Source organism: Borostomias antarcticus, assembly GCF_949987555.1.
Source record: "Borostomias antarcticus genome assembly, chromosome: 10".
Taxonomy (NCBI): Eukaryota; Metazoa; Chordata; class Actinopteri; order Stomiiformes; family Stomiidae; genus Borostomias; species Borostomias antarcticus.
This window is the reverse complement of record NC_140243.1, coordinates 4,106,234-4,134,161: the sequence shown is the minus strand read 5'-3', so window position 1 is coordinate 4,134,161 and position 27,928 is coordinate 4,106,234. Positions and strand designations below refer to the sequence as shown.

General features: G+C 51.4%; 1 protein-coding gene across 1 annotated transcript in view; it reads left to right on the top strand.

The window, feature by feature from the left end:
• arhgap39 (Rho GTPase activating protein 39) overlaps window positions 1-17,456 on the top strand; it is a gene marked incomplete at both ends in the record, with an annotated part of 71,356 nt that extends 53,900 nt beyond the window's left edge. Inside the window, 9 exons of the mRNA XM_084443885.1 lie at window positions 8-1,195; window positions 5,343-5,507; window positions 5,627-5,812; window positions 6,046-6,259; window positions 9,883-9,956; window positions 15,163-15,362; window positions 16,096-16,187; window positions 16,946-17,115; window positions 17,262-17,456. Of these exons, the coding sequence (XP_084300011.1) occupies window positions 8-1,195; window positions 5,343-5,507; window positions 5,627-5,812; window positions 6,046-6,259; window positions 9,883-9,956; window positions 15,163-15,362; window positions 16,096-16,187; window positions 16,946-17,115; window positions 17,262-17,456 (2,484 nt within the window). The remainder of the gene's footprint in view (window positions 1-7; window positions 1,196-5,342; window positions 5,508-5,626; window positions 5,813-6,045; window positions 6,260-9,882; window positions 9,957-15,162; window positions 15,363-16,095; window positions 16,188-16,945; window positions 17,116-17,261) is intronic.
• Window positions 17,457-27,928: the final 10,472 nt, after the last annotated feature.

Genomic DNA, 27,928 nt, shown 5'->3' with positions numbered 1-27,928 from the left:
CCCCGAGCCCGACGGCTCCCCCGCCCTCTACGCGGAACGCCGCCAGTCCCCCTTCCTCAAGAGGGCGGAGCTGGGCGGGACCGGCACCCTCCACCACCCGCCCCACCACCGCCGCTCCTCGGCCGACTCGCAGCCGCCGTCGCCGCGCTACGCCTACGAGCCCCCCCTGTACGAGGAGCCCCCCTCGGAGTACCAGCCCCAGCCCATCTACGAGGAGCCGCCCACCGACGCGCACGCACACGGTGTCAGCGTCGGCATCGACCCCTCCTCCCTGTACGGCACGGGCAAGTCCCCCGCCCGCAAGCCGCCGCCCTCCTCCTCCTCGGCGCTCTACCACTCGCCCAAGCAGAGCCACTCCCCCTACGGCCAGCTGGTGCTGACGCGGCAGAAGTGCCCGGAGAAGGCGGCGAGCCTGGAGTACAGCCCGGCGGGGAAGGAGTACGTGAAGCAGCTGGTCTACGTGGAGCAGTCGTCGTCGTCCAGCCCGCGCTTCAAGACGGCCGACCGCCTGCTGCGCTACGGAACGGCGGGCGGCGGCGGAGGCGGGTCCTACGGCGGCTCCTACACCCTGCAGCACAGCCAATCGCTGATCCGTGACCCCCGGCTGCTGCTGGACTACAGCGGCGAGGCGGGCGGCGAGGGGGCGGGGCAGAGGCTGCTGTACGAGGACTCCATGTCCTGGAGCTCCAGCCAGCACCACCACTCGCTGTCCTCCTCCTCCTCATCCAACGCCGCCGCCGGCGTGGGCGGGGCCGGGGCCGGCGGCGGCTTCTCCCCCGGCGGGAACCGCAAGCGCAAGAGCCGCAAGCCGTCGCTGCCGCCGGAGCTGGGGGCGGAGCTGGGGGCGGAGCGGGAGGCGGGGACGCTGTCCGAGGCGCTGCTGGCGCAGGCGCGTCTGGCCTGGGAGGCTCAGCAGGTGATGAAGCAGAGGAGCAGCTGGGAGTCGGGCCAGGGGGGCGGCGGCGGCGGGTCGAAGGACGGCTACGAGAGCGACGGCGCCGTGCCTCAGCCGCTGCCCGGGCCCGTGACGCGGGCGTTCAGCGAGGACGAGGCGCTGGCCCAGAGCGACGGCGGCGGACACCACTGGAAGCGCAGCACCTTCGACCGGCTGGGCTTCCCTCAGTTGCTGCTGGAGAAGAGCCTCTCCGTCCAGACAAACCTGGCCTCGCCAGAGCCCTACCTGCACCCCTCACAGGTACACACACTCACACACACACACACGCACACGCTCATACACACACGCACACACACACAAGCTCTTATACACACTCACACACACACACACGCTCATACACACACACACTCACACACACACACACGCTCATACACACACGCTCTCATACACACACTCACACACACACACACACACACTCTCATACACACACACTCACACGCTCTCATACACACGCTCTCATACACACACACACTCACACACACACGCTCTCATACACACACACACTCACACACACACACACACGCTCTCATACACACACACACTCACACACACTCACACACACGCACTCATACACACACATACAAACACACACTCACACATACACACACACTGACTCACACACACTCACGCACACACACATACACACACACAGTCACAAACACGCACACACACACTCACGCGTGCGCACACACTCACTCACACACACACGTGCGCACACACACTCTCTCACACACACACTCACACGTGGGTGCACACACTCTCACACACACTCTCTCTCGGACACACGTGTGCACACACACTCTCTCTCTCTCTCTCTCACACACACACACACACACGTGTGCACACACACGTGCGAACACACACCTTAGATGCATTATCTGGGTCCACAACTCTATGAATGTTCTAAAGGGTTTGAGCTAAATCTGACAGGCCCACCAGTCAGTAGTAGTGTCATCATTATTGTTCACTTCCTGCACGTCATCTCCTGCGTGCAGACCGCCTCATATTCTCTCACTCACAGACACACCCCAGAGTACGGCCATGCATGTTTCATGATGTCGCGCCGATAATTATTTTAAGAGCTGCAGACGAGATGAGACTGAGCTCATGTAACTACTGCACTGCTGCTAGGAGCCAGGCCCACCAGCAGACACAGACCAGACTGAGACTCCGCACTGTACCGCATGTACCAGAGACACGTGCACACACACACACACACACACACACACACACACAGAGAGAGCCAAACACATGCGTCCCGGCCCGTGCTGCGGTCTGTGGGGACGTGTGAGACGGAGTCAGCAGGCCTGTGGAATGTGTCAGGAGAACATGGGAGGCCGGCCAGAGAGGGATGAGGTGGGAATTAGTAGCCAATTAGCTCTTCTCACCTCTCCATTCATCCACCCTCCTCTCCTCACTCCTCCACCCTCCTCCTCTCCTCACTTCTCCATTCACCCACCCTCCTCTCCTCTCCTCACTCCTCCATAAATCCACCCCTCCACCCTCCTCCTCTCCTCACCCCTTCATTCACCCACCTCTCCCTCTCATGCACTCCTTTGTTCGTCCGCTTTTTAGCGGCGGCGGCGGCTTTTAGCGCCAGGCCACCTGCTCTGCCTCGCGCAGCGGCAGTCGGTCGGTCCCGTCGACGGGCGCCAGAGGAACAGAAGACGGGGAAGTGAGAGATCTGAGAGCGCCTGCGAAGGAGGAGGAGTTCACGCGTTCTGTCTGTCAGCGTAGAGAGAGAGGAGGAGAGAGGAGGTGCAGGAGGCCTGGCGAGGTGGGGGGGGCCCGTGACCGAGAGAGGAGAAAAAGAGAGAGAGGGAGGGAGGGAGGGAGGGAGGGAGGGAGGGAGGGAGATGTGGTGGACATGGAGAGATTAGTGCCTGGCTGTTCGCGTGAGGTCTGAGGGCCGCCAGTCGGCTTCTGTACTCTAATCTCTGCCCACCTCTCTGGTCCCTATCCAGGGGCATTGTGGGTAATTGCTGTGTGCTGCTGGGACAGAGTAGTTTGCTCTTAGCTGTGAGCAGAGAGATGTAGAAGCGCTCACAAAACATGGCAGCGCCAAGACAGAAAGCTTTTCATTATTTCATGAATTCCTTTAATAAGGAATACTGTATATTCATAGATGTAATCGCAGAATGTTGTAAATAATAATAATAATAATAATAGAAACAATAATATTAATAGTACTACTAATATTATTACTGTTGTTGTTGTTATTAATAATAATAATAATAATAATAATATGTTGTTGTTGTTGTTCCACCATATCTCTTACCCACTGAGCCTTATTTTTCTCAGGTTGGCAGACATGTGAAAGCTGGAGTTTTGGAGAGATTTGTCAGTTTAATTATCTGCTCTCTATCTCTTCCCAGGCCAATTCTGGCTCCAGATTGAGACAGTTTCTCTCTAATTCACACTGCCTGTCCTCCTTAATTATGATTGCGCTAGAACAACAGAACAAAGTTAATTAACATCTTTCTTCATCGCCCACCCTTTCTGTCTCTCTTTCTTTCTCTCCCCCTCCCTCCCACTCTCCCTCTGCCCCCCTCTCTCACTCACTCTCTCTCCCTCTTTTTCTCCCTCCCCCTCTCCCTCTCTCTCTCTCTCCTCCTCCCTCACCCTCTCTTTCTCTCTCTCCCTCTCATTCTCTCTCTCTCTCCCTCTCATTCTCTCTCTCTTTCAAATCAAATCAAACTTTATTTGTATAGCACATTTCATACACAGAGACAACACAATGTGCTTTACAGAGAGCAATGGGGGGGTTGGGGGGGCATAGGTCCCACCTCTACATATTCCAGAGGGAAGCAAAAGAACAGTTCCACCTGGGGGCCAGAAAAGTGAGCTATAAAAATTCTTCCCTGACCTCTCTCAACAAGGCGATCGAGCAAGCTCCAGGAGTATGTTTGCCTATTGGCTAAGAACATACACAGAGCAGTAAACATGGGCTAAATACTTCATAAGAGAGACATGACTAACAGTAGAGTGCACACATACAGTAGTTACAGAGAAGTTGCCTACATGGTAGGCCATTATATGTTAGGTATCCATGTAGTCTCTAATGATATTTAAGTGAATCATATAAAAAGGACAGTAAGTACTTAGTAAGGACAGGCTCATAGAGAATGCCTCAAAGCAGAGGTGAGGGGATGGAAAGCAGAGCCAGAGGTAAAAAGGGGGGTTGGCTGGATAGGGACAGCTGACGACACAGAGGACACGAGGACGGCAGGGCACCTCCCCAGGAGACATTTGGTGGACCTTGGCCGAGGACGGAGGGAGGGGGGGGGGTTCTCCAGGACCTGCTACAGGGTGGCCTGTAGGGGACAGGGCGTGTCCACAGGACGTGTTTAGAGTAAAAGAGGGAGAGACACTAGGGAGGAGGGTGGAGGACAGGGTTAGTGGCTGTACTGGACATCCACAGCAGACACAGGGGTATCTATCAGACTCAGGGTGGTCTGTGGGTGACAGTGGGGCATCCACTGGACCTGGTTAGAGGATAGGAGGGAGAGAGAGAGGCACTAGGGAGAGGGGAGGCAGAAAGGGTTGGTAGCACACAGAGCCATAAAAGCAACACAGATATTAAAATAGAACGTGCCAGTTGCAGGGCAACCAGCATCTGTATACACATCTAAATATACACGCAGTGCATAACAGGATATACACCAATGTATACGGAGGATTCACAAGCAGGCTGAAGGCTGTCTTCTGTGTCTCTACAGTATGTCCTGCCTAGTGATTGTAGGCTAGACTGAAAAGGTGCGTCTTAAGATCTTGCTTAAAGATTTCCATTGTTTCAGCCGTTCTTAGGTATTCTGGCAGGATGTTCCAGAGGTTGGGGGCATAGAGACTGACAGCTGACTCTCCGTGTCTCTTGGTCCTGGCTTTTGAACTGTTAGGAGTTCAGTACGTGAGGACCTGAGTGGTCTGTCTGAGTCAAGTATGACACCTAGTTTTTTAGCCTGGCATTTGGTGTCAGTTTTTAAATGTGCAGATAGTTTCTCTCTTTCAGCTTTTTCACCAATGATCAGTACTTCTGTTTTGTCTTAGTTTAGCTGGAGGAAATTATGTGACATCCATACATTTATATCCATAATACACTCAACAAGGCAGTCAATCGAGCTGTAATTACTGGGTGTTACAGAAATATAGAGTTGGGTATCATCTGCGTAGCTATGGTAGCTAACGTTGTGCCTTCTGATGACACTGCCAGGCAGCATGTACAGACTGAAGAGCAGAGGTCCGAGGATGGATCCTTGAGGCACCCCACAGGTCATAGGAATCCATTCTGAGCTGTGGTCACCAAGGGCAACGAAGAAATCACGACCGGTTAAATAGGTCCTAAACCAATTTAGGACTGGACCTCTCTCTCTCTCTCCCTCTCTCTCAGTCGGAGGATCTGGGAGCGTGTGCCCAGTTTGAGGCCAGTCGGAACGCCCGTAACATGATGCCCAGCTCCAGCTGCGGAGTTTTTCCAGAGTTCAACCTGCGCAAACCCTCCTCGGAGACGGACATCGAGAACTGGGCGTCCAAGCACTTCAACAAACACACACAGGTATGCACACACACACACAACCACACCCATACATAGGAATCCACACTCAAACAAGCACACACACACATGTACTCACAGAACAGTGTGGAGAATTATCTTAACCCCTCCCTCCCTCTTAGGGTCTGTTCCGGCGAAAAGTGTCCATCGCCAACATGCTGGCGTGGAGCAGCGAACCAATCAAGAAGCCCATGATCGTGACGTCGGACCGCATGGTGAAGAAGGAGGCGGTGGAGATCTTCAAGCTGGTCCAGACCTACATGGGAGACCGCCGCTCCAAGATCGATCCCCTGACCGTCGCCCTAGAGGTCAGCACAGCAGACCGTCTCTCTGTCTCTATCTCCACCCTAACCCCCCCCCCCCCACACACACACACACTCCCGTTTCTCCTATTTCACTAATATAGGTTACATCTAACCACTCCATCCCACCCCTATCTGTGTGTGTGCGTTTGGCGCGTGTGTTTCTGTGTGTGTCTGTCTGCGTGTGCGTGCGTGTGTTTCTGTGTGTGTGTCTGTGCGCGTGTGTGTATGTGTGTCAGGTGTCAGTGCGGGGCTGGAGCAGCCAGGGGCTGCGTGACGAGCTCTACATCCAGCTGTGCCGCCAGACCACGGAGAACTTCCGCTACGACAGCCTGGAGCGCGGCTGGGAGCTCATGGCCATCTGCCTGGCCTTCTTCCCCCCGACGCCCCGCTTCCACTCTTACCTGGAGGGCTACATCTACCGGCACATGGACCCCCTCAACGACACCAAGGGTGAGGAGGGCAAAACACACACTCAGCTGACTTCTGTGTATGTGTTGTATATTCCCTGTGGTTACGCAGGCTCACTGCTCCACAACAACGCTGCTCTCAACTAGAGGCTGAAGACGTTCGTCCAGGTTTGAGTCAGCCTCTAAACACCTCTCTCAACTAGAGGCTGAAGACGTTCGTCCAGGTTTGAGTCAGCCTCTAAACACCTCTCTCAACTAGAGACTGAAGACGTTCGTCCAGGTTTGAGTCAGCCTCTAAACACCTCTCTCAACTAGAGGCTGAAGACGTTCGTCCAGGTTTGAGTCAGCCTCTAAACACCTCTCTCAACTAGAGACTGAAGACGTTCGTCCAGGTTTGAGTCAGCCTCTAAACACCTCTCTCAACTAGAGGCTGAAGACATTCGTCCAGGTTTGAGTCAGCCTCTAAACACCTCTCTCAACTAGAGACTGAAGACGTTCGTCCAGGTTTGAGTCAGCCTCTAAACACCTCTCTCAACTAGAGGCTGAAGACGTTCGTCCAGGTGTGAGTCAGCCTCTAAACACCTCTCTCAACTTAGAGACTGAAGACGTTCGTCCAGGTTTGAGTCAGCCTCTAAACACCTCTCTCAACTTAGAGACTGAAGACGTTCGTCCAGGTGTGAGTCAGCCTCTAAACACCTCTCTCAACTAGAGGCTGAAGATGTTCGTCCAGGTTTGAGTCAGCCTCTAAACACCTCTCTCAACTAGAGACTGAAGATGTTCGTCCAGGTTTGAGTCAGCCTCTAAACACCTCTCTCAACTAGAGGCTGAAGACGTTCGTCCAGGTTTGAGTCAGCCTCTAAACACCTCTCTCAACTAGAGACTGAAGACGTTCGTCCAGGTTTGAGTCAGCCTCTAAACTCTGTGCTCAACTAGAGGCTGAAGACGTTCGTCCAGGTTTGAGTCAGCCTCTAAACACCTCTCTCAACTAGAGACTGAAGACGTTCGTCCAGGTTTGAGTCAGCCTCTAAACACCTCTCTCAACTAGAGGCTGAAGACGTTCGTCCAGGTTTGAGTCAGCCTCTAAACACCTCTCTCAACTAGAGGCTGAAGACGTTCGTCCAGGTTTGAGTCAGCCTCTAAACACCTCTCTCAACTAGAGGCTGAAGATGTTCATCCAGGTTTGAGTCACCCTCTAAACACCTCTCTCAACTAGAGACTGAAGACGTTCGTCCAGGTTTGAGTCAGCCTCTAAACACCTCTCTCAGCTAGAGACTGAAGACGTTCGTCCAGGTTTGAGTCAGCCTCTAAACACCTCTCTCAACTAGAGACTGAAGACGTTCGTCCAGGTTTGAGTCAGCCTCTAAACACCTCTCTCAACTAGAGGCTGAAGACGTTCGTCCAGGTTTGAGTCAGCCTCTAAACACCTCTCTCAACTAGAGGCTGAAGATGTTCGTCCAGGTTTGAGTCACCCTCTAAACACCTCTCTCAACTAGAGACTGAAGACGTTCGTCCAGGTTTGAGTCAGCCTCTAAACACCTCTCTCAGCTAGAGACTGAAGACGTTCGTCCAGGTTTGAGTCAGCCTCTAAACACCTCTCTCAACTAGAGACTGAAGACGTTCGTCCAGGTTTGAGTCAGCCTCTAAACACCTCTCTCAACTAGAGGCTGAAGACGTTCGTCCAGGTTTGAGTCAGCCTCTAAACACCTCTCTCAACTAGAGGCTGAAGATGTTCATCCAGGTTTGAGTCACCCTCTAAACACCTCTCTCAAAGACGTTCATCCAGGTTTCATCGCTAAAAGTGAGTGGAAACAATTTGAGAGATTGAAAAAAAAAACAATCAGGTGGTCCTTCCTAATGGACCATGACTGTATTGTTTTGATTTGATTCTCTACTCGGCGGATCTTTCACCCTATTGAAGATGTAGGCAGTGGCTCTGATTGGTAGCGTCGATTTTCGGCGCTGTTCTGGCAACCATTTTCAATGGAGATGTCTTCAGACTTTCGGAATGCGGAGATCTTGAAAGTCTGGTATGGCGAGACTACTGCTATGGCGAGACGCCCGCTGACGGCAGGACAGCAGAGTTACTGCCCATCTTTCGCCACAGGCTCAAAACTCATCTCTTCAAGAAGCACTACCAGGATTCTCCCTCTTAAGCACCTATTGTATTTTTAGATTGCTTTTCTTGCGCTTTGCCTTCAGCACTATTATGCTTTTAGTCACTTGTGAATTCTGGCAGGTAATGGTACATTGGCTTTTCCTACATTAAATGAAATTATTGTAATTCGCTTTGGACAAAAGCGTCAGCTAAATGCCTGTAATGTAATGTAATGTAATGACTATGTAGTAGTTAATCAGCATTCCTGTGTGGTCATGGTGGAGGGGGCATGAATGATGATTCACTGATATTGATTCAGCTGACTGAAAAGGTGAGAAGAGGTCTACCAAGTGCCAGTTTGTTGTGTTTGTTGTGAAGGGTTTTTCTGTGTGTGTGTGTGTGTGTGTGTGTGTGTGTGTGTGTGTGTGTGTGTGTGTGTGTGTGTGTGTGTGTGTGCATGCGCCTGTGTGTGTGTGCTCGCGCCTGTGTGCGTGTGTGTGTGTATGATCGAGGCGGTTCTACCCTGCTGAGATCACAAGCTTCCAGCTTGTCCTTGCTCTGGCCTTGCAAGGCTTCTAACACTCCCGCCCCCCGCCTACCAGCCCCCCCCCCCCCCCCACCTCCAGTCAGAGCCCCCGCCCGTCTACGAGGGGCCGCCCACCCACATGCTACTGCACAGCGACTCCTCCGTCTAAAGCAAAGCCACTTCTCCTCCCTTGTCACGTAAATAACAGTTATTAAATAAATAGTGTAACCATCCTCAAGCACACGCTACACGATTTGAAATAATGGCTAATCACACACTACAGGATATTATCGTGCCCAAGGGAGCAACGAACCACTGGTCTCGCCATCTCTTGTAAAGTACTGTAGTGACATAATAATCTAAATATCAAACATGCTTGATATTCTCGGGGCGGCCCTGATGGGTCTGCGAGCTGATCGGGAGGTTTAAGATTGGATTAGTAAACCCCTCCCATTATAAGATCATCTGGGCATCATTGGTAACATCGGTACCGACCGACCAACCATTTCTCTTCCGATTGTCGGGAGGGGTGAATCGGGGATAAATCGGCCCAAATAACCTGTAGTGTGAGCCCGGCATAAGAGTAACAGGACGGGGGACAGCAGTGGACAGGAGTTCACTGCAGTGACAACATTTTATTTGAGTCCACGTCAGTATGCTGTAACGGTCGTACCGTGGGCGTCATATCGTACTGCACTGTAACACATACTCCTGTGTGTGAGAGACTACATTGCATGTGTTCACTACGTGAAATGAGCTGTGTCCAGATCAGAATATTACTGTAGACTCCTGGCAGATAATTGGATGTTTCCAGCTCTGTGTGTGTGTGTGTGTGTGTGTGTGTGTGTGTGTGTGTGTGTGTGTGTGTGTGTGTGTGTGTGTGTGTGTGTCAGAAAGAGTTCTCTTTGTGACCACGCTACAAACTCTAGTTAAACCATAAGTCGACTATTTTCCAATAACCAAACTGTGTGTGTGTGTGTGTGTGTGTGTGTGTGTGTGTGTGTGTGTGTGTGTGTGTGTGTGTGTGTGTGTGTGTGTGTTATAGGGGTGGCGATCAGCAGCTATGCCAAATACTGTTACCGGAAACTGCAGAAGGCGGCTCTTACCGGAGCTAAGAAGGTATGTCTTCCATTTCCTGTCCATTACTACTCTTACCCAGTGACAGAAAACATTGGTGTATATCTGCATGTGTGTGTCTGTGTACAGTATGTGCACGTTTGTATATTTATACGCCTGCAAAGTTACGTGCGTGCTTGCGTTTGTGTGCGCAACCGCGAATCGGCGTGCGTTCACTGAGGCGATGCCACTGTGGATCGGGCCTCCATCGTCAGCTCAATGATGTCACCTCTAATGGTGTCTGCATACTGTCCAAACCAACACCAACGTTGGGTTGGTGTGCCATGTTTGTTGGTGACTGATGGTGTTGGTTGGACGGATTTTGCAGCTGAATTTTAAGCTTCCAACATTCTAACAACAACTGCCAACTTTAGAATGTTGGGTGTTGGGAGTTTTTTGCCATTGGTTGAGGCAGCGTGCAGACACCTTTAGACAAGAGAGCAGAGTTTCCTTCTAGGGAGTGACTATTTTTACAGTGGCTGGAAGGAACAATTTCAAGTATTTTATCCCTAAATACCTTTATATTTGGGTTATAGTACGGTAAAGGTTAGGTTTAGGGTTAGGGATAGGGTTAGAGTTGCGTACCCAGCTGGCATTTCAACGTTGATTCACAGGTGATTCAGTGTCATGTGACGACGTGAATCAATGTTGGATTAGGTTTTGATTTTGAAAGTCAAACGTATCAATGAATCAACGTTGATATCGCGACGTTGTTTCAACGGTTTACTTTTCAACATGGGTGAATGAAGGTCTTTGAGTCAACGTTGCATCACTGTTGAAATTGAAACTTTGCTTCAACTTCTTCAATGCATGTAGCCACAGAGAACAAAGGTGTGAACTTTGTACATAAGAATCAAGATGCACATGTAGGCCTACAACAGCAGTGAAATGGGGGTTGCAGTGGCATGCACACGCACATTTTGTGACAGCCGTATATACAGCAGTGCCACAGAAAAAGGCATTCACAGTAGAATGTTTCTGAAATTAGTAATACACAATGATTTCACAGACAGTAGAGTAAGTTACTGCCTTACGGGTGAAGAATGACTTCAGAAGCTACGTCCAGCTAATGAGACAAACATTACACACGATGCACTGTGCCAAAATTTCAAAAGAAACTACGGTGTCCATAATCCTCGGATGTCCACAAAAGGAAATTTGAATCTCATTCTTTGTGCAAGCGCAAAATAAGGATTTGTGACCAATTAAATTAATGTACTGCAAAGATATATAAAGAAAAATCTTTGTTGGGCAACTTTTTACCCATATTGTCCATTAACGGGGCTATAAGGCAGGTTGAAGACATCATGTTGATTGAACGTACAGATCTTCAACAGAATTTCAACGTTGATTTCGAAGTAATTTATCAACCTTTTTCAACCATTGAGCATTCAATGTTGTTTCAAGATTGAAAGGACGGCTGACATTAATCCAACTATATTTCAACGTTGAAGGTCGGTCATGTGCCAGCTGGGTAGGTTTTGAAAGCAGAATTCCCCAAAACAAGATTTGGCGCCGTAAGTATAGCGGGCTATTCTTACGGCCACTGCGATTGTGAGGTGGTAGATAGGGCACCATAAGAATAGCGGGCAAGTCTATTCTTATGACCGCCGTAAGAATAGACTGTGCCTTCCTTCTACGCATGGCCCTTAGTCTGTCTTTTTGGTGCCGTGTCTGAAGGCTTGAGGAGGAGCTGTTGCGGGCTGCTTCTCTCCCTGGCGTTAGCGTCAGCAACTAGCAGGTCGAGCCGCTGATTGCCTGAGAAGAGAGGCTGCGTGCTAATGCTAACCACCCCCACGGCGATGGCGCAGACCCCACTCACCACATAATTAACAACCCTGCTCGCACAGCTCCCTCCCCCCGATTAAGAATTTAATATCAGCAAGCTCCCAGGGAGAGGAGAGCAGGGAGGAGGACCAGCTCCCAGGGAGAGGAGAGCAGGGAGGAGGACCAGAGAGAGGAGAGCAGGGAGGAGGACCAGCTCCCAGGGAGAGGAGAGCAGGGAGGAGGACCAGCTCCCAGGGAGAGGAGAGCAGGGAGGAGGACCAGCTCCTGGAGAGAGGAGAGCAGGGAGGAGGACCAGCTCCCGGGGAGAGGAGAGCAGGGAGGAGGACCAGCTCCCGGGGAGAGGAGAGCAGGGAGGAGGACCAGCTCCCGGGGAGAGGAGAGCAGAGAGGAGGACCAGCTCCCAGGGAGAGGAGAGCAGGGAGGAGGACCAGCTCCCAGGGAGAGGAGAGCAGGGAGGAGGACCAGCTCCCAGGGAGAGGAGAGCAGGGAGGAGGACCAGCTCCCGGGGAGAGGAGAGCAGGGAGGAGGGCAGAACGCAATGCTCCACTCACATCCTCCAACATGCACACACAGACTCACTCACATGCACACACACACTCTCATGCACACTCTCACGCACACACTCACACTCTCTCACGCACACACACACGTTCTCACACACACACACACACACACACACACACACACACACACACACACACACAAACACTAATGTATGCCACCTTTGAATGATTACTGTAGATTGTAGGCCCATCTGCGGGGTGAGAAGATGAATGAGTGGATAAACTAAAGCCTTGTTATAAGTCCTTTGTTTTTGTTTTGGTGTGACAAAGGACTTCCTGCCTGCCAGTGGTGTTTAGGTGTTTCCATTCCATTAACTTTTAATTGTAATCATCTCCCTTGCAGCTATGTGTGTGTGTGTGTGTGTGTGTGTGTGTGTGTGTGTGTTAACTGATTTTTTATTTCAGCTAGGCTGTACATAATGCAGACTTATTATGTAAAAGTCTAATGGTTGGACTCCTGCTGAGTGTGCTGGGGTGGTTCCATTTCCTTGGTGTAAATTACCAACACACACACGCATACACACATACTGTATACACACACAAACACATAAACACATAAACGCACACACACACACACACACACACACACACACAAACAAACGAACACACAAACGCACACACACACACACACACACACACACACACACACACACACTAACTCTCCCCTCTCTCTCTCTCTCTCTCTCTCTCTTATTGATTTCTTAACCAGTCTTCCAATTAAAGGGGGCCTTGAGGCAGATGTGCTCTCTGAGTTTTCATCTTGGCTGTGTTTTTATAATGTATCACATGACATCCCAGACTGCCTCTGCTATAGTGACTCGCAGACTATGGATGGGGCGGGACAGGGGTTGGGGTGCAGTGTGTGTGTGTGTGTGTGTATGTGTGTGTGTGTGTGTGTGTGTGTGTGTGTGTGTGTGTGTGTGTGTGGTTGGCAGGGGGGTATGTTGGGTGTCATGGAAACAGCCTCCAGGGGGACATTCCACTGCTCATTCATCCTCCCCCTGACTAAAAACCAGTCTGTCTCTCTGTCAATAACCTTCCAACATTCTGCTGCAGTCCAATACCAGCCGGCCAAACCAGCCGGTCGGCCTGTCAGTGACCCTCCAACACTCCATCTTCAGTGTGAGCATGCTCTGACATCCACTGTTTCCATCCACTTGTCAATCGAATTGTGTGAGGATCGCTAAAAATATGAATGCGAATAAAGCCGGTGAACGTGCGTTTCCATCTAGTGCTTTAAATCGGATAAAGCATTTATCACAAAAGACTTTTATCGAACAAGAGAAAATCCGATGAGATCGACAGTACAAACTACTTGTCGATTTTCATGATTTTTAATCGAATTTTACCGTTTCCATAAGGCATTTTTAAATTGATATAACTTAATTTGCATAAAACATGTGGATGGAAACATGGCTACTGTCCCATTTGACCTTCTATGTGCCCCTGGTGACCCCCGCTCTTTGCCGTCAGCCACCGCTGATGTCGCACGTCCCGGCCACAGCAGTGCTGCTACAGGGGGATGGATGTGCGTGAGGGGGTCCGGAGGCTGTAGATCCACATGGCGTCCCGTTTGACGGGATTCTGTCGCACAGTCACGTCCGTACAGGGCAGGATCAGTCTGTGAAAGCTGCTGTTTCTGCTGCCACCACAAGAGGGGGCTGTGCCACCCATGACAGAGCACAGCTCAGAGGATGGGAAGATAGGAGGAGGCACAGGAGAGACGGAGAGCTGGAGAGAGGGGGTGTGAAGAAGGAGAGCGAGAGACAGGAAGACAAATGGACGTGTGCAGCAGGACGAACAGGAGACAGGAGACGGCGAGGGATTGACTGACAGGCGGATGTGGTTATTTTTTATAGCGCGCGTGTGTGTGTGTGTGCGCGCGCGTGTGTGTGTGTGTGTATCCGTGCAGGTTTATGATTGCTGTGGTGTGTATGCTCCCGCCTCCCGCGGAGATGCCAGCCTGTGCTTGTGGGCACCGAGCTTCTGTGAAGCATGTATCGTGTGCCAAGATCTCCACAGGGTGGTAATAGAGACAGTTTGTCACTTGGTACACACACACACACACACACACACACTGACCTCAACCCTAAGGTATTGCACTTATTGTATTATATTATATTGCACTGTACTTTGAATGCGATTCTTGCACTTTGCCTTCAGCACTAGATTATGCTCTTAGTCACTTGTTTTAGAAAGAAGATGCACTTGTGAGTTCTGGCAAGTAGTAGTACATTGGCTTTTCCTACGTTAAATGCAATTATTGTTAGTCGCTTTGGATAAAAGTGTCTGCTAAATGACTGTAATGTAATGTAATGTAATGTATTGCAGTATTTGACTAGATTTAACCTGATCACTTTCTGATGGAGATTCATGGTGGTGCCTCTGACCTTGTGGAGGAAAGGCCTACTGGCTCATCTACTGTCCCTCCTCCTCCAACTCCTCATCCTTCTCCTCCTACTCCTCCTATTCCTCCTCCACCTACTCCTCCTCCAACTCCTCATCCTTCTCCTCCTACTCCTACTCCTCCTATTCCTCCTCCACCTACTCCTCCAACTCCTCCTCCAACTCCTCATCCTTCTCCTCCTATTCCTCCTCCACCTACTCCTCCTCCAACTCCTCCTACTCCTCCTCCAACTCCTCCTACTCCTCCTCCAACTCCTCATCCTTCTCCTCCTACTCCTACTTCTACTCCTCCTATTCCTCCTCCACCTACTCCTCCTCCAACTCCTCCTCCTCCAACTCCTACTCCTCCTTCTCTTCCTACTCTTCCTCCTCCTCCTCCTCCTCAGCACATTATCCTTCAGGGTATTTGTTTGTCTCGACCGACGGTCTCTCTGGTCTCCTGGCGTCTGCAGGGTCTTCAGAAGCCATGCCTGGAGGAGATCAAGCACGCCAGGAACGCTATCTTCAGCCCCTCCATGTTCGGCTCCTCCCTGGAGGAAGTGATGTCGCTGCAGAAGGAGCGCTACCCAGAGCGCCAGCTGCCCTGGGTGCAGACCCGCCTCTCAGAGGAGGTCCTGGGCCTCAACGGAGACCAGACAGAGGGCATCTTCAGGTGTGTGTGTGTGAGAGAGAGAGAGAGAGAGACAGAGGAGAGAGAGAGAGACAAGGATGGAGAGGGAGAGAGAAAGACAAGGAGAGAGACAAGAAGAGGAGAGAGAGAAAGAGAGGGAGAGAGATGGGGAGAGAGAGGGAGAGAAGGATAGAGAGGGGGAGAGAGAGAAGGAGAGAGAGAGTTAATTACTATTCCCTGGCGAGAGAGAGAGAGAGAGAGATGAAACTGTTCGGTAAGGCGTAGGATGAGTGTGTTCATGGCAGAGGGAGGGGTTGGTTGAGTGAAAGAGTGACAGCCTGGCCTGTGGTCAGTGTCAGTAGCCTGCCTTCGCCAGACCCAATTTGCAAAAATGAATTTATTTTCGATTTCAAAGGGGCATCAATGGTCGCAGACCACAGTTCCTCTGGACGCAAGCGTATAGACCTATAACCATTCAGGGCAAAGAAAAGTGGGTTAGTCATCGTATCATTGTATGAAATGGGTACAGTCGCTGCCCCATATTAGATGAATGGTTGTGATTTGCCGGGTGGAAGTGGAATGGGAGCGTGACCAGACTGATCTGCGGAGGGAAACAGAATGGGAGCTCACGTGGTCAGGATGGCGAAGCCAGGCTAGACTGACATGGCTCAGACAGTAAGAGGCTGACTGTCTGTTTAGCTCCACCAGGTCTATAGATTTTTGGCTTACGACCCGAGTTTATCTATGCTCCTGACGTGACCTCTTGACCTCCCAGGGTTCCCGGGGACATTGATGAGGTCAACGCCCTGAAGCTGCAAGTGGACCAGTGGAAAATCCCCACCGGTCTAGAAGACCCCCACATCCCAGGTAGTCCCACTCACACACACACACACACACACGCACGCGCACCCACACACGCACACACACACACGCACACACACACACACGCACACACACTTTAAGCTTGCTTTAATCGGAATGCCTTTCTTGCTCATGCTGTCCTACCCTGCCATATCCCCAGGCCCTATTCAGTGCTCTGATTCTCCCTCAGTATTAATAGCCCCTCCGCCAGCAAAGCATGCTGGGATCTGCAGCAGCAGGTCACATGACGCTGCGGGTCTCCCTCCCCCACAGTGTGCCCGCTGCAAAAACACCGCCACCCGATTTACCCGCAGAAAAAAAGATTTAATAGACGGAGTGATGCGAGGGAGAGACAAGCCTGGATGTTGGCAGTTAGCCAGTTATTGCTTCAGTAGGTCATCAGTCAGAACTATTACCAGAAGAGAGACGCTTTACTGAGCTACACACACACACGCACGCACACACACACACACACACACACACACACACACACACACACACACACAGGCAATGAGCGTGTCTTGTTTGTTCCAATAGTGACACGGGGTGATTAAGGCATTAGCGTGACTCTGGGCTTGGAGAAAGGGAGGGGCGGGGGGGGGGGGTGCTGTGTGTGTCTGACCAGTGGACTGTTTCTGTCTCTTGATTGGACTGTCACAGAAATGATAAAAAAGGAATGAGCCGTGCACAGTACAGGGCAGCTAAAACAGGAAACAAGCTGCCTCTCCATCTCTGTCTCTCGCACCCGCCCCCCCCCCCCGTAGCGTCTCTGTTGAAGCTGTGGTACAGGGAGCTGGAGGAGCCCCTGATTCCTCACGAGTTCTACGAGGAGTGCATCACCCATTACGACAGCCCCGAGGCGGCAGTCAACGTGGTGCTCGGCCTGCCTCACATCAACAAGCTGGTGCTCTGCTACCTCATCCGTTTCCTACAGGTAACACACACACACACACACACACACACACACACAGTGAAACTGTACGGGGAAGTTCACGCCATCGGCTTTGAGTATTACCTTCCCAGCATGTCTCTATTTCACTTTCTCTCTCTCTCTCTCTTGTTGTCTCTCTATCGGTCCAGGTGTTTGCCCAGCCTGCCAACGTGTTGATCACCAAGATGGACGTGAACAACCTGGCCATGGTGATGGCGCCCAACTGCCTGCGTTGCCAGTCGGATGACCCCAGGGTCATCTTCGAGAACACGCGCAAGGAGATGTCCTTCATCCGCGTGCTCATCCAGCGTCTGGATACCAGCTTCATGGACGGGGTGCTATAGCCCCCCAAAAACGTACCCCCTCCCCTCCTCTCCTGTCCTTAGTCTGACACCCCCCCCCCCAACGCCACCCCTATCCCCACACACATCTCTTTCACATCTCACACATACACTCACACATATGCACATATGCAAGCACACTGATATACAGGGTGGCACACACACACTCACGCACACGCACGCACACACACACACACACACACACACACACACACACACAGAGAGCTGGAAACGTGTAGACAATTTCACCTGATGCATGCGTATAGTCGCACTAATATACACATTCATATACATTATCTCTCTCTTAAGAGTGACCCATGTTAGGCTGCGTCCTGTTACTTCCGCTTAAGCCCCGCCCTGTTTTTGGAGTGTCCTTGGTGTGGGAGTGACCCTTCAGAACACGGCTACGAGGGGTGTCATTCCACTACGCCATGGGACAGCACCAGCCCTCACAAACGTTAACAGTTGCCGACAGTGTAATGACGCAACTCACCTACGCGCCGACGAAATCAATCTCGTTAGCTAGCTACATGTCCTCAACTGACATTGTAACGTTAACATTGGCGATGAGAAAAAAGTTTGTCATGACAAACCATTTACATAATCCAACATGTGTAAAAAACATATTCCAGTTGATTATACATTTTTTAAGGTTTGTTGCAATACTTACATTTGTATAATTTGCCAGTACCGCTGATTTTTTCTTTAAAAAAACTGCAGTTTGCAGTGCATTCTGGGAACTTTCTTCTCTCCCGCGTTATCGAGCCTGCGTCTTGAAACACTGGAACACTCAAACGGCACTGCCCCTTGATCCAAAGTGAAATGGGACAACACTTAGCAGGAACGCACAAAACAGTGGTGGGGTAGGGCCAAGAGGTACACTAGGACGAAGGGGAGAAATGGGACGCAACACAGGACTGGATACGACTAATGAACAAGGAGAGAAACCACATGAAACCATACAATTATGTAGTCTTACAGTACCTTCACTACCAAAGCATACACACTGACATGTCCACACACACACACACACACACACACACACACAGACTATCTCCTTGCAAGGTCCACAAGCAAATTCTGCTGAGAGAGATGAGGTACGTACATGAGTTTTTAGAGGCTGTTGCAAAGTATGGGGGGGGGGGGGGGGGGCAGCTCTCCTGGCTCTCGCTGAGTAAGATCAGATAAGATGTATTGGTGCTGTCCACAGACTCCTCAGCTCTGCCAGTACCAACCAGCCAATCACATCTGGTTCCCTCCTCTCCTGACACTCCCTCCTCCTCGCTTGAAAGTGTCGCTCAGCCAATCGGCTCAGAGCGCCGAGCTCCAGTCAAACTGCCATAGGACACCGCCTCCACCCATTACAACAGCTGATGCCGATGAATTTTTCTGTTCTGGTTGTCAGCAACTCTAGAGGAGATCACAGCAGCACTGCCAGGCGTGTCTGTCACAGGAGGCCGGAGAGGCTTCAGACCCGTCAGCCACTGTCCTCAACCCTATACCCTCTAGTTCTAACACCACACAAGCTGTACCCCTATACCCCCCAACCTCAACCCACTATATCCCCCAACCAACCTCAGCCCAATGCACCCCCCAACCTCAGCCCCCTACACCCCCCAACCTCAGCCCCCTACACCCCCCAACCTCAGCCCCCTACACCCCCCAACCTCAGCCCCCTACACCCCCCAACCTCAGCCCCCTACACCCCCCAACCTCAGCCCCCTACACCCCCCAACGTCTACCCCTACACCCCCAACATCTACCCCATGTATACCTCTTTTCTCTCATACTGGTATGATTTCTGAATGTGTCTGAATAGAGATCCGTCCTCCCCTGTTAGCTCTTTGTGTCGTTTACAAATGTACCTGTCTGTCTCGGCTTGATTGGAGGACAGAAAAACCAAGCTTTTGAACCGTTACCGTTAAAGTCTTTTGTCTCTGTACACAAATTTGGCTTGTATTGTTCAAGAAATGTACTTCAGTAATTCATGATATTATTTGTATTTAACAGTTTTCATGTTGTTTAACCCACTTGTTAATTTATTTATATTTATTTGAGCAGAGATTTCTTTATGCCTTCTTAAACGGTCTTTTCAACATGTTTTTGTTGAGTGTGTGCGTGCCTGCGTGTGCACATGGACATTCTTGAGTGTGTTTTCAAACATCACATGTTCATACGCACATACATGTTAATATGTGACTGTAATGTAAGTGTGTTTGTCTGAGACGTAGAAGTCCTGCTGTACCTAGCTCAGTCCAATTTGTGTTCAATTGTTTACACATTGAATTGGTGACACATTGAATGGATGGTTGTGTGTGTTTCATCCTGTTACAACACATGCACGCACACACACACGCACACACACACACACACACACACACACACAACACTCACCTTGATTAAGTCAAAAGTACTCTCACATTCTTACATTCGTGAAAGCTTGCTGTCACATACAGTACTGGTACACGCATAGTATGAGTATGTGTGGACGATAAATGTTTGTTTTTGCTTGAAAGCAAGCTTGGAGAGACCGAGTGAATGACTTGAGGAAGAATGGAAGGTGGTTTGGGTTGTCATTGTGCGCGTCTTGTGTCAAAATCACCACTCACACACACTACATAGCCCACATGTACATTAAACCACTGTACAGACCAACGTGTAAAAACAAGTATATACAAAAGACTACTGAAACAACACAAGTGATTAAAGTGTCACATGTATCAATGGAAACAGCAGTGCAACAACAGGGTGTTTTTCTTTGGTCATTGTTATTTCCTATGTTTGTGAGATGAAGGGTAGTTCTTGTTAATGGAGGTCTCGGTTTGTGAACGGACCTCAAGTGTTAACCCTGTGTGTCTCAAAAGAACACGTAAACAACACAGCTTTGTGCCATCGAGCTTTCCTATCAACAGTGTTTCCCCACCAAACAACTGCAAACCTTCTGGCCTTTAATGAACTTAGCTAAAGGGATGAAATCCAAGCCTAAAGTAACATACAGAAACTGTAGGCGGGGAGGAAATGTAGAAATATGTGTGTGTGTATGTACTGTATACCGTACGTATACTCACACACAAGCGTGAGCCTATGTGTGTATGTATGTGTGTGTTTGTAAGAGATGGTAGTAGATAGAATAGAATGCAGCGATTTCATGCATTGACCCAGCAAATTGACCAATCAGCATGCAGAACTAGGGTCTTCACTTTAAAACATAATTTTACTAAAGCGAAACATGAAAATATACATCAGATACTTACAGACTGAATTTACAAACAAAACGTGTTACAGTATTTAGCTTTAAAAGTTTCCACTAAGATAGGGTTGTCTTTTTTTTAACTCATTTTTTCTATGATTACTTGTTTTAATTTGTTCGTACAAATGTTCTCTTACAGTCAAGTGTCCATACTGCTATTATAATTATTAATGTAATTAATATGACTGATGTTGAACAGAAGGTGGGAGGCAGCTGCTATGTACTCTGTGCTCTTCACCTCACTTGCTCTACCCCTCAAGGTTTTCTTTTCTCTTAATGTCCACTGTGTCACTCATACTCCGTTGGAGAGAAGACTTGGGAAGTCAAATGGACATTGTTTAATAAATGATGAAAATGTGAAATATGTCTTGTAGGGTGCTTCTTTCATAACCATATTCACAGACTTTGCGTTGCTGTGAAAATATATTTAAAACCTTTCCATCACAAGAATGTTTTTCTTTTGTCCCTGAGGATGACAAAAGCACAGTTGGTAAACACTTTATTTGAAGGGGTGTGCATAAGACTGATATGACACTGGCGGCGGTCAACGTGGTGCTCGGCCTGCCTCACATCAACAAGCTGGTGCTCTGCTACCTCATCCGTTTCCTACAGGTAACACACACACACACACACACACACACACAGTGAAACTGCAGGGGGAAGTTCACGCCATCGGCTTTGAGTATTACCTTCCCAGCATGTCTCTATTTCACTCTCTCTCTCTCTCTCTCTCTCTCTCTCTTGTTGTCTCTCTGCCGGTCCAGGTGTTTGCCCAGCCTGCCAACGTGTTGATCACCAAGATGGACGTGAACAACCTGGCCATGGTGATGGCGCCCAACTGCCTGCGTTGCCAGTCGGATGACCCCAGGGTCATCTTCGAGAACACGCGCAAGGAGATGTCCTTCATCCGCGTGCTCATCCAGCGTCTGGATACCAGCTTCATGGACGGGGTGCTATAGCCCCCCAAAAACATACCCCCTCCCCTCCTCTCCTCTCCTTAGTCTGACACCCCCCCCCCCAACGCCACCCCTATCCCCACACACATCTCTTTCACATCTCACACATACACTCACACATACACACATATGCAAGCACACTGATATACAGGGTGGCACACACATTTTTTTGAACTCATTTTTTCTATGATTACTTGTTTTAATTTGTTCGTACAAATGTTCTCTTACAGTCAAGTGTCCATACTGCTATTATAATTATTAATGTAATTAATATGACTGATGTTGAACAGAAGGTGGGAGGCAGCTGCTATGTACTCTGTGCTCTTCACCTCACTTGCTCTACCCCTCAAGGTTTTCTTTTCTCTTAATGTCCACTGTGTCACTCATACTCCGTTGGAGAGAAGACTTGGGAAGTCAAATGGACATTGTTTAATAAATGATGAAAATGTGAAATATGTCTTGTAGGGTGCTTCTTTCATAACCATATTCACAGACTTTGCGTTGCTGTAAAAATATATTTAAAACCTATCCATCACAAGATTGTTTTTCTTTTGTCCCTGAGGATGACAAAAGCACAGTTGGTAAACACTTTATTTGAAGGGGTGTGCATAAGACCGATATGACCCTGTCATGACACTGTTATAACCATAACATGCCACATGAAGGAATCTTATGATATGGAAACGTGTGTGCGTGTGTGTTTGTGTGTGCACGACTTTGTCATAATTATTACTTTTTATTTCATCATTTTGACTTTTTTATCCCATAATTATGGACTTTTAAAAATCTAATTTCAACTTTGTATCTCATAATTCCGCCTTGGTGCCATGTTACTAATCTATTTCATTGTCTAGACAAACATGTGTGGCATGTTCATCTGGGGAGTATTCCAGAAAGCAGTTTTAGTGAAAACGACGTTTGTTTAACCTGCTTTCTGGAATACCCTCTGGTGCATAGTACCCTCTGGTGCATAGCCTAGGTGTGGCTCAGACTGACAAATCACTGTCTGAGTGACACCGTTTTATTCTATTCTATTCTGTTCCACGCATTACAACCATGGAGTTATGGACGCCCCCTGAGGTGTGTGTACAGGTGGCGGTCGGGATATCCACGTCCGCCTTCCCTTTCCCCCCTGTCCTTGACAGTTACAGTAGGCTACAGCAGAGTTAGCACTAGTGATAGGGCCTTTTTGTTATGCCTCCCCGTCGGGCACGCCCCCGTCAGCCTCGTTCCGGCGCCTCATCCCTGCCGGATTGAGCGGGCCGGGTCTCTGCTCTGCTAGCTGCTCAGGTGTTGGCGATTATCATCAGCCCAGCTGCTTCCAATCACCATCAGGACAGCCACCTATATAACGCTGCTGCAGACAGAGACCCGACGCTTGAACGTAATAAGCTGTACGTTCCCTCCGACCCCCTGTGCCTCCTGGACCCGTTCCCTCTCCTGTGTCTCCTGGACCCGTTCCCTCTCCTGTGCCTCCTGGACCCGTTCCCTCTCCTGTGTCTCCTGGACCCGTTCCCTCTCCTGTGTCTCCTGGACCCGCTCCCTCCTGTGTCTCCTGAACCCGTTCCCACCCGGACCTCGTATTTTTTGCCCCCTTGTTTTTTTCCCTTCTTGGACTGATCTCCCTGGCTTGACCTCTGGACTACCCTCTATTACCCCCTTGGATCACGGACGTTGCTCTTTAGCTTTAGGCTACTTTATTATTAAATCCTTGTTATATCATCTCCTGGCCTCTGTCTCTGTTCTCTGGGTTCCACCACATTTGGCCTCTCCTATTAGGGGTGTGCGTAACAGTACGTTCAAGCCAACATGAGCCAAGGTGGTTCCCCGGGAACAGGGGCAGGGGTCCTCCCTCTGGTAGTCGATTTACGCAGAGAGATAACTAGCCATGCGGCGCAGCTCACCAGTCTGCAGGCCGAGCTCCAGAAAGCCTTCCCCACGGTCCAAAGCCAGATAGCCGTTCTGGAGGACACCACCCGAGCCACCGTCGGGTCTGTAAACAGCCTCGAGGCAAAGGTGGACGCCTTATCCGGGGCTCTTGCCTCCATCCAGCGTTCTCTGGACGTCATCGCCGCTGGCAGCAGACCATTCACACCAGGGCAGATGGCTAATCCCTCGGTCGATCCTGCAAACCCCGTTTTGCCCATTCCTCCAGTCGCTCGCTCGGAGCCCAGTTTAGTGAGTCCCGCTCCGTTTCATGGGGATTTTAACCAGTGTCGGGGTTTCCTAACCCAGTGTGGATTAATGTTTACGCACCAGCCGTCCAAATACTCCTCCGATGGGGCCAAGATAGCGTTTATAATGTCACTACTAGCCGACAAGGCTCTCAATTGGGCCATAGCCGCGGTCGGGAGCAGTATAGCCTACTCCACGGACTACTCCCTTTTTTTGACTGAGTTCCGGTTCGTGTTCGACCACCCCCAGGACGGGCAGGACGTAGCCAGCCGCTTGCTGGCCATATCCCAGGGTTCGCGCTCAGTAGCTGAGTATATGGTCGAGTTTCGTACTCTAGCCACGGAGACTGCCTGGAATGACGGAGCTCTCCTCAATATTTTCCATAAGGGATTAAATGACTCCATCAAAGACCTTTTGGTGCGCGATGATCCCGGAACCCTAAACGAACTAATCACACTGGCCCTTAGGATGGATGCACGCCTCCAGGTACGACGAACCGACCGGGCTCAGCGAGCTGTCACGCGCCCCGCTCCTCGTCACGCAGGAACAACCCCGCCCCCATCTCAGTCCACGCTGCCTCCTCTCGCGGCTACATCCGGGTCTGGAGAACCGATGGAGATCGGCCGCTCTCGGCTCTCGCGGGAGGAGCGAGACCGGAGGCTTAACAACCAACAATGCCTGTACTGCGGTAAAGAGGGGCACTTCATCCGTGCGTGTCCCATCCGGCCAAAAGATTCAGCTCACTAGTAGGGGGCATACTGGTGAGCAAAGCCTCTTTTTCTCAGCTCCAGGTCACTCCTAGCCGCCTTTTCCCTGCTACCCTCACCTGGGGCAAGGACACCCTTTCTGTCAGCGCTCTAATAGACTCAGGGGCAGATGGTTGTCTTATAGATGAAAACTTAGCCCGCCAGGCGGGCATCCCTTTAGTTCCCCTAGACCGACCCATCATGCCCAGGGCCATAGATGGTCATTCCCTAGGAACCATATCTCACACCACTGATCTGATCTCACTCACCCTCTCTGGGAATCACACTGAAGATATTCGTTTTTTTGTTCTTCAGGCCCCCACAACGCCCCTGGTGCTGGGAAGACCCTGGCTTGAGAAGCATGAACCCCACATCTCCTGGGCTTCAGGCCAGATCCTAGGCTGGAGGGCTACATGCTACGCCTCCTGTCTTCGCTCCGCCCTGTCTCCCTCTAGCGACCCCAAGCCTAGACTAACCCCTCCAGACCTCACTGGAATTCCCTCCACCTACCACGACCTGGCCCAGGTGTTCAGTAAAGACGAGGCGCTCTCTCTGCCACCCCATCGCCCGTATGACTGCCCGATAGACCTCCTTCCTGGGGCCACCCTGCCTAAAGGACGGTTATACAACCTCTCACTCCCGGAGAAAGAGGCAATGAGGAATTACATCACGGAGTCCCTAAACTCGGGTATAATCAAGCCCTCCTCCTCTCCTCTCGCGGCAGGGTTTTTCTTTGTGTCTAAAAAGGACGGCGGGCTTAGGCCCTGCATTGATTTCCGGGCTCTCAATGACATTTCTGTTAAGAACAGATACCCCCTTCCACTCATTAGCTCCACCTTCGAACCCCTCACCCATGCCAAGGTGTTCACTAAGCTGGACCTCCGCAATGCCTACCATCTCGTCCGTATCAGGGAGGGGGACGAGTGGAAGACCGCTTTTAATACTCACCTTGGCCATTTCGAATACCTTGTAATGCCTTTTGGCCTATCCAATGCTCCTGCCATATTCCAGGCCCTGGTTAATGATGTCCTACGAGATATGTTAAACATTTTTGTTGTGGTATATTTAGATGATATCCTTATTTTTTCGCGGTCCATGGAGGAGCACCACCAGCACGTCCGTCTTGTCCTGCAAAGACTCCTAGAGAACAGGCTGTACGTGAAGGGAGAGAAGTGTGTGTTCCACACCAGCTCTGTCACCTACCTGGGCAATGTGGTGGAGGACGGACAGATGCGCGCAGACCCAGCCAAGGTCAAAGCCGTCGTGGAATGGCCACAACCCACGGACCGGACCCAACTGAGGCGCTTCTTGGGGTTCGCGGGCTTTGTGAGGCGGTTCATCAAGGGGTTCAGCCAGGTCGCAGCGCCACTCACCGCGCTTACTTCCACCTCGCGGCCTTTCTGCTGGAACCCTGCTGCTGAGGCTGCCTTCGCCCAACTCAAGCATCTGTTCTCTACCGCTCCAGTGCTGATCCACCCCGACCCTGAGAGACAGTTCATTGTGGAGGTAGACGCCTCGGACACTGGTATCGGGGGTGTCCTCTCTCAGCGGTCTGGGGAGGACCAGAGAATACACCCGTGCGCCTACTTCTCCCGGCGCTACGAACCTGCGGCTAAGAACTACGACGTGGGCAATAAGGAGCTTCTGGCGGTTCACGAGGCCCTGAGGGAGTGGAGACACTGGCTTGAGGGAGCCAACCTGCCGTTTTTGGTGTGGTCGGACCACAAGAACCTAGCCTACCTTGGGTCAGCCAAAAGGCTCAACTCCCGACAAGCCCGCTGGGCTCTCTTTTTTAGCCGTTTTAACTTCACGCTAACCTACCGTCCAGGCTCCAAAAACATCAGAGCTGATGCTCTCTCCCGCCAGTTTCCCAGGGAGGATTCGGATGTCTCGGAGGGTGGGGATACCATCCTGTCCCCTTCCCAGGTGGTGGGTGTCGTAACCTGGGGCATCGAGGCAGTCGTGAAACAGGCGCAGCGGGCTGAACCGGACCCGGGAACCGGACCACGTAACCGTCTGTTTGTTCCCACAGCTGTCCGGGCAAGGGTGTTGGAGTGGGGTCACTCCAGTCGTTTCGCGTGCCACCCCGGCGAGCGGCGGACTGCAGAATTCGTCGGTAGGAGGTTCTGGTGGCCTACTCTCAGGGGCGACACCAAGGAGTTTGTTGCCGCCTGCACCATTTGCGCCCGGAGTAAGGCCTCCCATCGGCCTCCTGCAGGTCTCCTGCAGCCTCTCCCGGTACCCAGTCGACCGTGGTCCCATATAGCTCTGGACTTTGTCACTGGGCTCCCAGTCTCCCAGGGGTGCGACACTATTCTGACCATCGTGGACCGTTTCTCCAAGGCGGTCCACTTTGTTCCCCTCCCTAAGCTGCCCACAGCGGCCGAATCTGCAGACCTCCTGACCCTCCACGTCGTCCGCCTCCACGGGATCCCCTCGGATGTGGTTTCAGATCGGGGCCCCCAGTTTGTCTCTAAAGTCTGGCAGGCTTTCTGCAGGGGCATTGGGGCTACCGCCAGCCTCACCTCCGGATACCACCCGCAGTCTAACGGGCAGGCTGAGCGTGCCAACCAGGCTCTGGAAGCCGCCCTCCGCTGTGTCACCGCCAACAACCCATCCTCCTGGGCGAAGTACCTGCCGTGGGTGGAGTACTCCCTGAACTCCATGGAGAGCGCCGCCACCGGTATGTCCCCGTTTCAGTGTTCACTTGGATACCAACCCCCTCTGTTTCCCCAACAGGAGCTGGAGGTGGCGGTCCCAACCACCAGGGCCCATCTCCGCCGGTGCCGGAACGTCTGGAGGACCGCCAGGGCTGCGCTGCTCCGTGCCACCGAGCGCGCCCGGCGGAGCGCTAACCGGCGGAGGGTGCCGGCCCCTGACTACCAGCCTGGTCAGAGGGTTTGGCTGTTGGCCCGGGACCTGCCCCTCCAGACCTCCCGAACCTCCACCCGGAAACTAAACCCCCGTTACGTCGGTCCCTATCCGGTGGACCGCATCATCAACCCCACGGCGGTACGTTTGGTTCTTCCTCCCTCTCTCAAGATCCACCCCGTGTTCCATGTCTCCCAGCTGAAACCTGTGGCCACCAGCTCTTTGTCTCCCCCCAGCCCGGCTCCGCCGCCGCCTCGTATCCTGGCTGATGGGGACCCTGTGTGGCCAGTTCGCAGGCTGCTTGAGGTCCGCCGCCGGGGTCGCGGATTTCAGTACCTCGTGGACTGGGTGGGCTACGGCCCGAGGACCGGAGTTGGGTGCCGGCGTCCTACCTCGCCGACCCGTCCTTGTTGGACGATTTCTACCGGGCCAACCCTGGGGCCCCGGGTCCGTCGTCCGGTGCCTCCCCTGAGGGGA